We start from the raw sequence: 13,737 nt of genomic DNA, 5'->3' as shown, positions 1-13,737 counted from the left end.
TTAGATTGGGTATGAGTAAATGAAAATCTATTGACTCTTAGACACTAGGTAATTTTAAATTTTTCACTCTTTAATGAAAAAGGAGATTTTTACTCAATGCTGGTAAGAATTTAGCTCTAGGATTGTGTACCAAATTAAAACTAGCAAAATATGACTAAGAATAATGGGAAAATAGAAAAACTGGAACTAATCACATGTATTCTAATTTAAGCCGGAATGTAGAATGGGAGTGTCCTGTGTGGTGTCTAGAAAAATATTTTATTGAATGAGTATTTGGAAGTGTTAATCTAACACTGTCAAGGCAGAGAAAAACTGACTCTGATGGGCATCAATATTCTGAATAGCCAAAGAGATACACACCTTACTACAGGAATAAGTCATTAAACCTATAGCCTAGGGAAAACATTTTTCACAGTAATGACTGTTTTCTGGTGTGTCTTGTTCACATGCTATATTCTAATAGACTGCCTTAGCTTCTTTGGGACCCTAAGATTGAGGAGATGTGACATAAAAGATGAACACCAGTGTCCATTCATTGGAAATATATTCTCCCAAACTTATCTCATCCAGTAACTATTGCAGGAAGTCTTAAAACTACCTGTGCTTGTCCATGGCACCAGTAGAGTTAGATGTCCTTCTCTTTGCTCTAGTAGCACTCTACTCTTCTGTTTTAACACCTTTTATGTTACTCTGTTATCATTTTTTTACCTGACAGTATGTCTCAATCTTGTTGGGTAGAAATAGTGTCTTGTGTACTCTTAACACATGCTTTACAAAATTGAAGTGAATAAATGAAGAAGAATGCAAACAAGAAGAACATATCAAAGATTCTTGTGTTTTGCATTGAGTCTTTCATTTGGCTTTCTTTTAGTAAGCAATGGCACCAACCATTCTCCTCCTACCCTGAATGGTGCCCCATCACCACCACAAAGATTCAGCAATGGTCCTGCCTCTTCCACGTCATCTGCACTAACAAATCAACAATTGCCAGCCACCTGTGGTGCTCGGCAGCTCAGCAAGTTAAAACGCTTTCTCACCACTCTGCAACAGTTTGGCAATGACATCTCACCTGAGATTGGGGAGAAGGTTCGGACACTTGTTCTAGCACTGGTGGTAAGTACAGCATCACTGTCAACAGTTGCCTGCGTATATGGCTCAAAACTGAAGCCAGCAGAGAAGTTGTACATATTTCTGCTCACTCCCAATCCTGTAGCAATGTGGCAAAATCTACAAACTAGATTAGTTATTAATATAAATTGTGTAAAATTGTTGATTTGTGGATTTAAATCGTGTATAAAAATGTTTTTCAAGTCCGGCCGGTGTGGCTCAGTGGTTGAGCATTAACCAATGAACCAGGAGGTCACAGTTCAATTCCCTGTCAAGGCACATGCATGGGTTGTGGGCTCTATCCCCATTAGAGGGTGTGCAGGAAGCAGCCAATCAATGGTTCTCATTGATGTTTCTATCTCTCTCTTCCTCTCTCTGAAATCAATAAAAACATATTTTTAAAAAAAGTTTATCAGAGAACAAATCTATAATGTTTACCTAATAGTTTCTTATGCTGTTGATTTAATTCCATTAAGAAACTTTGACTATGCCTTAAAACTGAGTTTCAACAGCCACTGAGGTTCAACCAAATTAACAACAGGCTTTGTTACTTAATATATTCAGTGCCTGGTGCATTGTTTCCAAGCCAGAGATAAAGGAAAAATATCGAGCTTAATTTTCAGAAGAATAATTTGTAAAATTATAAGTTTCATGATTTAAACAAGTAGTATAAAATAATATTAAAGAAGTGTTCTACAGCTCCTCATGAAAATACAGTTTCTTTGGAGTTTTTAAGGTACACAGAATTTTTCTTTCAATACTGAGTGTGGTGAAACCATGGTAAAAGGGAGTGATTTTCTGACAGTGATAGCTGAGTAGGGTTTGACTCTCAGTGTAGGTAAGGGAAGTTCTGCCAGTTCCCAAAGTTTGTAAATCAAATTCTTCAAGATTTATTTTCAGTAAAAGCACCCCATGCTCCTGCATGTTAGCTCTATATGTGGTAAAGATGAATCACAGTATTAAACTTTCATGTTGCACTTTTCAGAGTGTAATCAGGGACCCCTGGGATTCTCTCAGACTGTTAGAAAGCCCAAGAGGTAAAAATTATTTTCATAATCATACTAAGATGTTACTTGCCTTTTCACTCTTATTCTCTCGTGAGTGTATGATGGAATTTTCTAGAGGTTGTTTGATACAGGATGTTGCAACAGATTAAATGCAGAAGCATCTTGAAGAACGCAGCTGTCTTTTATTAAGCTAGATATGAAAGAGATTTGCAAAACTGTAACAATTGTGCCATTCTTCTCACTATATTTTTTTGGGAAAATATAGCTATTTTAAATGGATTAATAACATTTTTCAAATTCTGTCTTACTTTCTAAGAGGGTTGATAATTGATCGATGGAACCCAAATAAATTAGAGGGATTCTGAGAATATGAAGTTTAAGAACTGCTACCTTAAATGATTCTTGGTCAAGTATGGGTAAAAACAACTTTCATGCAATGCAAAAAGCAGTAAATGATTAATCATTTGAGATTCAATCGTTGTTGTTTAATATAGCTGTAGGTTGTTTATTTTCATTGCTGTGTGTTTTATTGTAGTAGTATGCCACAATTTATACTTTTTATACCCCATGTATGGAAGTTCACTGGAAGAATTCCCAGGACCTAGCACAGAGTCATGCTTATAACTAAGATTTACACTGAGTGGCCAGATTATTATGATCTCTGAACACATAATAATCTGGCCACTCAGTGTGTGTGTGTGTGTGAATATATTAGAGGCCCCGTGCATGAATTTGTGCATGTGTGGGGTCTGGCCAGGGGGAGGGGACATGGGCGGTTGGCCGGCCTGCCTGCTGGTCGAACTCCTGGTCGAGGGGACAATTTGCATATTAGCCTCTTATTATATAGGACATACACTGAGTGGCCAGATTATTATGCGTTCAGAGATCATATTAATCTGGCCACTCAGAGTATTACAGAGGCATAATAAGGATACCCAGCTGGATCATAAGGGAGAAAGACACAGTTGGAATCTGCAGGAATCCATGTTCAGGCTTCCTGTGATTGGTCATACAGAACTCACTCTTACCTAGCAATGAAAATTCAGCAACATGTATGCCATGTTTCTGCCCAGGGACATGTATTAGAGACTCGGTGCCCAAGGTTTTTACTGTGGTCTGGACACATAGGCACTCTTTGCCTAGCACTTAGCAAATTCCAGACTCCCAGAAGGAGACCATTGTTCAGCATAATCCAACTTGATTGCAAACATAGTCCAGGCACAGTGAACCACCCTCACCAACTAGGGAAAGTTTTTTGTTTTGAAAAAAATAAAAGTGTTATTGGTCAAATGTTACAGTACTATGGAAGAAATTTTACTGGATCTAGACTAATAAAGTTGGCCTTAAATGTCAAAAAGAGTTTGAACAAAATTGGAAGTAAAGCAGACATCAGAATATTATGACAGTTCCAGCAACCAATTACTTTAAGTAGAGTCTATGCTTAAAGATTATATCAATAGTAAAAGAAAAAATAACAAACCTCATTTGCTGCCCCCAAAAGAAACCCCAAAACATGCATCTTTTTCTAGCTCTGAAAGTATAAATAGTAATCATCTCTTAAATGGCCATGCTTTGGTTAACTTTTTATTTCCCTTTTTTAAAAAAAATTCTTTATTATTTAAAGTATTACATATGTCTCCTTTTCCCCCCATTAACGTCTCCCAGCCACTCCCACCCTCCAGCCTCCTAGTATCTGTGTCCATTGGTTATGCTTATATGCATGCATACAAGTCCTTTGGTTGATCTCTTACCCCACTCTCCCCTGCCTTCCCTCTGAGGTTTGACAGTCTGTTCGATACTTTTCTGTCTTTGGATCTATTTTTGTTCAGCAGTTTATGTTGTTGATTATATTCTACAAATGAGTGAGATCATGTGATACTTAATCTTTCTCCGACTGGCTTATTTCACTTAGCATAATGCTCTCCAGGTCCATCCATGCTGTTGCAAATGGTAAGAGTTCCTTTTTTATAGCAGCGTATTATTCCATTGTGTAGATGTACCACAGTTTTTTAATCCACTCATCTGCTGATGGGCACTTAGGCTATTTCCAAATCTTAGCTATTATAAATTGTGCTGCTATGAACATAGGGATGCATATATCCTTTCTGATTGGTGTTTCTGATTTCTTGGGATAAATTCCTAGAAGTGGGATTACTGGGTCAAATGGGAGTTCCATTTTTATTATTTTATTTTATTTATTTATTTATTTATTTATTTATTTATTTATTTATTTATTTATTTAGAGGTTAACTATTTTTTTATTGTTGAATTATATTGTAAAGTCTACATCTACAGTTTAATCGGGAAGAAATGCTTTGCATTTACATCAAGAACACATTAATTCTAGTGGAGTAAAACAGACACACAAAAGACCAAGTACACATTGAAAAAAAAAAGACTTTTGGTAAACCAAGATGGCGGCATAGGTAAACACCTAAACTGCTGCCTCGCACAACAATTTCAAAACTACCACTAAAAGACAGAACGGACACCATCCAGAACCACAGGAAAGCTGGCTGAGTGAAAATTCTACAACTAGAAGGAAAGAGAAAAGCTCACAGAGAATTGGAGGTACGGCAAAGGGTCTTTGTGCGCGCAGAGAGGAAGGGCAGCTGAGAGCCTGGCTGGCTTTCTCTGGCGGAAGGGGGAAGGAAGCCCCTGACTGCACTGAACCCCAGTTCTGACTGCACTGAACCCCAGTTCTGGGCGAGCCCCTGGGGACCCACGCTCTTACGGGGGGAGTCTGGACTCTCGGGCGGAGACTCGAGCTGGGAAAGGCAGAAGTCTGAAGGCGTGCTCGTGCCAGTGCGCACAAAGGCTGCGGAGGTTGCCACAGGCTTTCCCTAGTGGAAGGGAGTCAGAGGCTCGTGACTGCACTGAGCCCCAGTTCTGACTGCAGTGAACCCCAGTTCCAGGCGAGCCCCTGGGGACCCACGCTCTTGTCGGGGGAGTCTGGACTCTCAGGCGGAGACTCGAGCTGGGGAAGGCGGAGGACTGAAAGCACACACGTGTGCGCAAGGGCAAGGCTGACGGGAAGCCAAGACTGATACTCCACCCCATCCAAGCTGAGCACAGAGGCTATTGCAATTTGGCAAGTCTAATCCTATAAGGCTGTCTCCAGCACCGAACTTCTCCCAGCATAGACGCAGCTGATCCTTACAGCCAACTGGCCTGGAGGTCAATTCTTCCCAGTGATACCAACAACAATAAAGACTTAATTACAACAAGGCTGTACACACAGTCCACAAAGGGGTGCACCAAGAGTGTCCACCTCAGGTTAAGTGGGGAGGCAGACCCACTGGGCCATATTGGAAACCTAGCACAAATATCTACCTTACCAACTCAGGGAAGCAGTGAAAATGCGGCGTCAAAGAATCAGATCACAAACGAAAGAAATGGAGGAAAACAAACGACTGGATATAGAATTCAAAATTACGGTTATAAGGCTTTTTAAGAATATCCTAGAAAAGGCCGATAAATATAACGAGACCCTCGAAGATATGAAAAAGGACCAACTAGAAATTAAACATACACGGACTGAAATAAAAAATATACAGAGACCTAAAAACAGACAAGAGGAACACAAAAATCAAGTCAAAGAATTGAAATACAAAGAAGCAAAAAACACTCAACCGAAAAAGCAAAAAGCAAAAAAAAAAATCCAAAAAGTTGAAGATAATGTAAGAAGACTCTGGGACAACTTCAAGCGTACCAACATCAGAATTATGGGGGTGCCAGAAGAAGAGAGAGAGCAAGATACTGAAAACCTATTTGAAGAAATAATGACCGAAAACTTCCCCCACCTGGTGAAAGAAATAGACTTACAAGTCCAGGAAGCGCACAGAACCCCAAACATAAGGAATCCAAAGAGGACCACACCAAGACACATCATAATTAAAATGCCAAGGGCAAAAGACAAAGAGAGAATATTAAAAGCAGCAAGAGAAAAACAGTTAATTACCTACAAGGGAGCACCCATACGACTGTCAGCTGACTTCTCAACAGAAACTATGCAGGCCAGACGGGAGTGGCAAGAAATTTTCAATGTGATGAATAGCAAGAACCTACAACCAAGATTACTCTACCCAGCAAAGCTATCATTCAGAATTGAAGGGCAGATAAAGAGCTTCACAGATAAGAAAAAGCTGAAGGAGTTCATCACCACCAAACCAGTATTATATGAAATGCTGAAAGGTATTCTTAAAGAAGAGGAAGAAGAAAAAAGTAAAGAGAAAAATTATGAACAACAAATACATATCTATCAACAAGCGAACCTAAAAATCAAGTGGATTAAAAACCTGAGGAACAGAATAATCTGGTGAATATAATAGAATCAGGGGCATAGAAAGGGAGTGGACTGATAATTCTCAGGGGGAACGGGGTATGGGGGGTTCATGAAGAGACTGGACAAAAATCATACACCTATGGATGAGGACAGTGGGGGGGGGGGAGGTAAGGGCAGAAGGTGGGGTGGGAAATGGGTGGAGGGGAGCTAGGGGGGGAAAAAGGAGAAATAATTGTAGTAATCTGAATAAAGATTTATTTAAAAAAAAAAAAAGACTTTTACCTGGTCCTACTTTTGCTATTTTGGACCACACCTTTCCTATTAGAAAATTGACCTTACATACATATTAAGTCTGATTTATCATCCCACATTTTTAAACAGTAAATGCAGCTCCTCACAATTTCTAATTATAAACAAAAGATTGAAAACAAAATGGGAAACAAAGTTTAAAAACAAAGAAAGTGAAAGTGGACTGCTGTTACCTTACACAGAAAAGTTGAGTAAAACGTGCCCCCTGTGTGGCTCATCTCAAAGGAACACTTTTACTCAAAGAGGCAAGCATTTCTGACCTGTATGTTTCTCACTCCCTCAGGCCTATAAACGTTTCTGATAAACTGCCAAGTGAAAAATGTCTACAAAATATCTAAAAGCTAAATATCAGGAAAAGGGATAATTCAAATAAAAATTGTTTGCTGGTCTAAATATACACCTTCAGCATTTTCCCTTTTGCAAAAGTATCTTTTTATTTCAGATGGCATTTAAAAATAACTTACATTTTTAGTGTGCTTATGGTCAAAGACTGTAAAATTAGTAACTCAAATGAGTAAGTTTAAAATTTTTGTTTTACTTGATTCTGTTGAAATTTCAATTAACCAAGTTATACATGAGGTAAGTTTTAGCTAAAAAAAATACATCAACCACAAAGATAAAGTTAACCACTTCAAGAGTACACAAAAATCATAATGCCCACCTCATATTCAGAGTTCACAAATTCATGTATTGTAACTACTGTGTATCCAAGAAAAGTTTATGTAATTTCTGCACTTTAAAATCAAATTATTGGGAAACAGGGAAAAAAAAAAACTAGGCAAAATTTGTTTTTAGTAACAGAAGACAATGCAATAAGGAATTCAAATGGAAACAAAGACCAGTGTGTAAAGTTTCCAACTTATAAATAGACACACACTTATTTATCTAAAAAATATTTGGTAGCAAACTGGATTGACAATATTTTTAGCTGTAAATAAAAAATACAGGTTCCCAATTATAGCCTTCTAGCTAGCTAAACAGCTTTTAAAAACATGGATAGCCAGTTAAGTTTTCTAAAACATATACATTTAAGAATCTTTAGCACTAAAAGATTACTGCTAAAATTCAACTGTATTGCCGAAACCGGTTTGGCTCAGTGGATAGAGCGTCGGCCTGCGGACTGAAGGGTCCGGGTTCGATTCCGGTCAGGGGCATGTACCTTGGCTGCGGGCGCATCCCCAGTGGGGGGTATGCAGGAGGCAGCTGATCGATGCTTCTCTCTCATCGATGTTTCTGGCTCTCTATCCCTCTCCCTTCCTCTCTGTAAAAATATCAATAAAATATATATATATATATTTTAATATATTTTATTGATATTTTATTTATATAAAAAATATATATATTTTTTAATATATTTTATTGATATTTTACAGAGAGGAAGGGAGAGGGATAGAGAGCCAGAAACATCGATGAGAGAGAAGCATCGATCAGCTGCCTCCTGCACACCCCCCACTGGGGATGCGCCCGCAGCCAAGGTACATGCCCCTGACCGGAATCGAACCCGGGACCCTTCATTCCGCAGGCCGACGCTCTATCCACTGAGCCAAACCGGTTTCGGCTCAATAAAATATATTTTTAAAAAATTCAACTGTATTTAAATGGGTCTTACTGAAGTAGGACATTCATGATACTAGAAATTTTTTAAAAAGTGAGTACAGCCCTGACCGGTTTGGCTCGGTGGATAGAGCGTCGGCCTGCGGACTGAAAGGTCCCAGGTTCGATTCCGGTCAAGGGCATGTACCTTGGTTGCGGGCACATCCCCAGTAGGAGGTGTGCAGGAGGCAGCTGATCGATGTTTCTCTCTCATCGATGTTTCTAACTCTCTATCCCTCTCCCTTCCTCTCTGTAAAAAAGCAATAAAATATTTAAAAAAAAAAAAAGTGAGTACAACAGGGCTACACTAATAGCATTACTAGTAATAAAAGTTACAGAAGAGATTATTGCTATACTTTTCCCCATAAACACCATTAAACTTTGTTGCTGTTACAAAAAGTACAACTCCAAGTTACTTTTTCTCTTACCAAATTTCATGTTTCACATATCTCTAAAGTTATTCAGCAGAGAATTCTTAAATCTTTTCTGTAAGAATTCAAAGTATTTAAATGTGTAGCTTCACATTATACATTTTGCCCTTCTTTAAACACAGAAACAATATATATTTTTCTCAAAAATGAAATTAGATTCCCACATTAAAAAAAATAAAGTCTACAAAAAAGTTCCAGAGGTAAAAAAGATTGTTTGTATGGCACGAAGTGATCTCCTACTAGTCCAAAGTCCAAAACATTTAAATGAAGTCCATTTATATATCGCTTACTTTTCAATGGAATACTATATTTATTGAGGTGACATCACATTATATTTAGCTCTTGTGTCAAGAAGTGTACACAAATGTTTTTTTTATACAGTTAATAAAAATAGGAGACCAAGATGAGTGTGCCAAAGAGATATCATTCAGTTGAGACTTTTAGAGTTGCTAAGATAAAAACCAGAGAATGGATTTACTTGGTTGGTTTCCATAGCTTGATAGACCAAAAACAAAAAATGGCCACAACAACAAACCACAAAATTTTTATCCACATGGGAATGGAGTGTCCCTTTTTTGTCTTTTCTGGCTTGACATCTGCCAAAGGAACATACTTAGGAATATATTTTGATGAAAAAGATTCCTCCATCCTGAAATCACTGAATTCTAATGGCCGCCCTTCAGCCCCTTTGATTGGTCTGCGACAACTAGCACTAATTCCTGTTGGTGTAGATGCTTCAAAGGGAAACATTTCCTTAAGAATATCCCTTTCTTTCCTCTGTTTTTTCTCCCACTTCAGCTCTTGTCAATGGTTTCTTTGGTGTTCTTCTGGGTATGTCTGAGAATTCAGTGATTGGCAGAATAGGAGCTGCATGCTTGAAATTTCCAGTCACCCTATTGGCAACTAAGGTTTCCTTGCTTGAAGCCATTATAGTTTCAGCTATGGGAGTACTCTCTGAAATTATTGCACCATCTATACGAAAATGTTCTGAAGTATCCACCCTTTTCCTCGGAGCTCTTCTCCACCCTCTTGTGGATTCCCTAGTTAATGCCTGCGGAGGTCCGCCTTTTGAAGATCCACTTGTCCATTCAGTCTCAGTTATTCCAGCTTGAGAATAGCTCTGATTGTGCTCAACTCTTCTTTGCTTGAGTATTACTGGAGTCTTTGCTCTGCCCTTTAGTGGTTCTCTCTTCTCAAGCTTGAGCTCTATTTTAGAGTCTTCTTCATTGTCACTGTATCTGTCAGAATCATTACTTCCATTCTGTCTTGTATTTTCTGCCGAAGAAGAAATTGTTGGCAAAGGAGAAGATCTTGAGTCTGTTCCTTGTTCCCTCAATTTCAACAGCTTTTTCTCATATAGCTTCCTGGTTGTTCCCACAATAGGGCCAGGATTCACCCCATATTTCACAAGCTGATCCAGAAGATCTTCATTAGTGAGTTCGGTTACATCTAAATCATCTTTATCTTCTAGTCTGGGTTTATCAGTTTTCTTTGTGGCGACGGCGGCGCGGCTGCGGCCCGAGGGGGCGAGGACCGGGGTGGGCTCCGGCTCCCTGTCGCCGGAGAAGTCCGGGAGCCCTTTGCTGTTGGCGAGCGACGGCTGGTTGCGTGCCGTGAGGTGCTGCAGGTAGAGCTGCACGTACACGTCTTTGCGCTGCTCCCCCGCCGAGAACGTCACATTGTTGGCCACCATCTCACTCTTCAACTTCTCCTTCGCCAGGACCGAGGGGTCTTCCAGGAACTCCGGCATCTCGGTGGCGAACCCCCTTCCCCGCAGGCGCGCTCGCTCCTCGCCTGGGGTGAGGGCTGCCGCCTCTGAGCCTCACGGCTTCCGCTGGGGAGCAGCGCGTGGAGAAAACAAAAAACAAAAACGCTCCCAGAGAGCAAAGCAAAAGGCGGACACAAAAACCCCCGGAGCAGAACTGCGGACCAAGTGCGGCCCAGCCAGGCGTCTGCACCAACTCCATTTTTAATTTTTTGAGGAAACTCTATACTGTTCTCCACAGTGGCTACAACAGTCTGCATTCCCATCAGCAGTGCACGAGGGTTCCTTTTTCTCCGCATCCTTGCCAGCACTTGTCGTTCGTTGATTTGTTGATAGCCATTCTGACAGGTGTGAGATGGTACCTCATTGTTTTGATTTGCATCTCTCAGATGATTAGTGACTTTGAGTATGTTTTCATATGTCTCTTGGCCTTTTGTATGTCCACTTATTTCTCATTTTTAAAAAAAGCTGATATTATTAGGATGTGGTAAAATACACATAAAATTTACTACCTTAAAGTATGTAATTCAATGGTATAAATATATTCATTGTTGTATAACTATCAATACTGTCTACCTCTTTTATCTTGCAACACTGAAACTCCATGCCATTAAACAATAATTCCCCATTCCTTCCTACCCCCAGCTCCTGTCAATCACCATTCTACTTGGCTAATCTGGGTACCTCATATAAGTGGAATCATACAGTATTTGTCTTTTTATGGCTGGCTTATTTCACTTTGCATAATGTCCTCAAGGTTCATCTATGTTGTAGCATGTGTCAGAATTTTCTACCTTTTTATAAAAGGTTAAATAATATTCTATTGTGTGTATATACCACAATTTGTTTATTCATTTATCTGTTGCAAGACACTTGAAGTGCTTCTACCTTTTTGGTTAGGAAAAATTTTATTTATATCATTGTAGGAAACTGTTTATCAGCCAAGTTTGTAGATAGCAGCCAATGGCTCAATCTTGCAGGCTTTTCTAAGGTTATTCATTTTGGATCTGCTATGTTAATGCTTTTCTGTATAGGGGCTATTACAAATAATGTTGCTGTGAGCATTGCACCAGACAATGGAATTAGAATTTCGTAGGGAATGCATATATACAAATTTAGTATATAAGGCCAAATATTTTTCTCAAATGTTATACCAATTTATACTCTAACATACTGGTATTTTCATTAAGCTCAGTGTCTAAGTCTGTTATAATAGAATTCTGTACACTGAGTGATTTAGAAACAACACTTATCTCTCACACTTCTGGAGCCAGGTAAGTCCACGATCAAGGTTCTGACAGATTCAGTGTCTGGTGAGAGCCCATTTCCTGGTTCATAGATGGCTGTCTTCTCACTGTGTCCTTTTACAAAGGGACAAGAGAGTTTTTAGGGATTCTCTTTTATAAGGGCACTAATGACCTCCCAAAGGTCCCATCTCCAAATACCAGCACATTGGGTATTAGGTTTTAACCATATGAATTTTGAAGGCTCACAAACATTCAGTCTATAGTAGTTAGTATTAAAACTATATATTTGGGGAAGGTGCAGGAAAAAAGGTTTGTAATACCCATTTGTTATTTTAAAAAACACTCAGCAAATCAGTTGTAGCAGGAACTTCTTTAATCTGATGACTGTTATATATATATACAAAACACCTATAAGCAAGTTTCATGTTTTATGGTGAAATTTTGAAAGCTTTCCTTCTGATATTAGGAACCAGATAAGGATGTTTCCTCTATTCAGTAATCCTGAACATTCTAGCCTAGCAAATAAGATATAAGGATTGGAGTAAGATAAATAAAACTGCCATTATTTATAGATTAAATAGTTACCTTATGTGTGTTGCATTTGAAATTACCACTTAGTTCTTTTTCTTTTAGTTTTGCTACCAGCTTGTCAAAAATGTATTCTAATTTGGAGGAAAATGGACATCTTTAGATTATGTTTCTCTATTTAAGAAAGCCTTATAAGTCTTTTATTGAAGAAAAGAAGAGTAAAAATTTTAGCAGACATATGTAAATGGAACAGTTGTTCCATGTGGTGGAGACTTCATTAGCTAAGTCAGAAAAGGCCATGCAATTAAGTATCTGAAGTTTAGTTCACTTATGTTTCTGGTGTGTAAGGTAAAATGGTGGTAGTCCCTAACTATACCAAGGAGCATGTATGGACATTTTTCACTGCGAGGTAAAGGGAAATGTTCTATATTCCACCTACTTGGAGAATACACATTCTGGAGGTTGGCAATGTTCCAGATATTTTAAGCTAGGCAGTTCCTTTGACCAGTTTCTCTCCTTGAAATTCATCCTAACAAAACAATAATCTGTACTAAGATAATCTGTTCAACATTATTTATGATGACTAAAAATTGAAACCAGCTAAATCCTATCTAATAAAAGAGTAATATGCAAATTGACCATCACTCCAACACACAATATGGCTGCCCCCATGTGGTCAAAGATGGCTTCCCCCATGTGGACACAAGATGGCCGCTACAAGATGGCCAGCAGGGGAGGGCAGTTGTGGGCTATCAGGCCAGCAGGGGAAGGCAGTTAGGGGTGACTGGGTCGGCAGAGGAGGGCAATTGGGGGTGACCAGGCTGGCAGAGTAGGGCAGTTGGGGGAGACCAGGCCAGCAGGGGATGGCAGTTGGGGGGAACCCGGGGCTGCAGGGGAGGGCAGTTGGGGGGACCAGGCCAGCAGGGGAGAGCAGTTGGGGGGGGGGGACCAGGCCTGCAGGGGAGGGCAGTTGGGGGGAACCCAGGGCTGCAGGGGAGGGCAGTTGGGGGGAACCCAGGGCTGCAGGGGAGGGCAGTTGGGGGGACCAGGCCTGCAGGGGAGGGCAGTTGGGGGGGGGGGACCAGGCCTGCAGAGGAGGACAGTTAGGGGTGACCAGGCCAGCAGGGGAGGGCAGTTGGGCGGGACCAGGTCTGCAGGGAAGGATAGTTGGGGGAGACATAAGCCCACAGGGTAGGGCAGTTGGGGGTAACCAGGCCTGCAGGGGAGGGCAGTTGCGGGGACCAGGCCTGCAGGGGAGGATAGTTAAGGGTAACCAGGCCAGCAGGGGAGGGCAGTTAGGGGCAATTGGGCCAACAGGGGAGCAGTTAGGCGTCGATCAGGCTGGCAAGGGAGTGGTTAGGGGGTGATCAGGCTGAAGGGCAGAAGCGGTTAGGGGCAGTCAGGCAGCTAGGCAGGCGAGCAGTTGGGAGCCAGCAGTCCTGGATTGTGAGAGGGATGTCCGATT

The 13,737-nt window shown here is 40.3% G+C and overlaps 2 protein-coding genes across 4 annotated transcripts in view; one reads left to right on the top strand and one right to left on the bottom strand.

The window, feature by feature from the left end:
- CBFA2T2 (CBFA2/RUNX1 partner transcriptional co-repressor 2) overlaps positions 1-13,737 on the top strand; it is a 183,968-nt gene that overhangs the window by 125,452 nt on the left and 44,779 nt on the right. For 2 of the 3 annotated variants that reach the window (XM_080685872.1, XM_080685873.1), the window contains exon 3: positions 872-1,113. The exons of the other annotated variant lie outside the window; for it this stretch is intronic. In XM_080685872.1, coding sequence (XP_080541998.1) covers positions 872-1,113 — 242 coding nt within the window. The remainder of the gene's footprint in view (positions 1-871; positions 1,114-13,737) is intronic. 3 annotated transcript variants of the gene reach the window in all.
- Positions 9,160-10,482, bottom strand: LOC308256169 (lamina-associated polypeptide 2, isoforms beta/gamma-like; the record flags this gene model as incomplete). The annotated part of the gene is given in 3 exon segments (XM_080684235.1): positions 9,160-9,251; positions 9,254-9,504; positions 9,506-10,482. Coding segments are annotated over 3 exon segments (1,320 nt in total).

This window comes from Plecotus auritus (assembly GCF_963455305.1).
Source record: "Plecotus auritus genome assembly, chromosome: 8".
Taxonomy (NCBI): domain Eukaryota; kingdom Metazoa; phylum Chordata; class Mammalia; order Chiroptera; family Vespertilionidae; genus Plecotus; species Plecotus auritus.
This window is presented reverse-complemented; position numbering and strand designations above follow the sequence as displayed.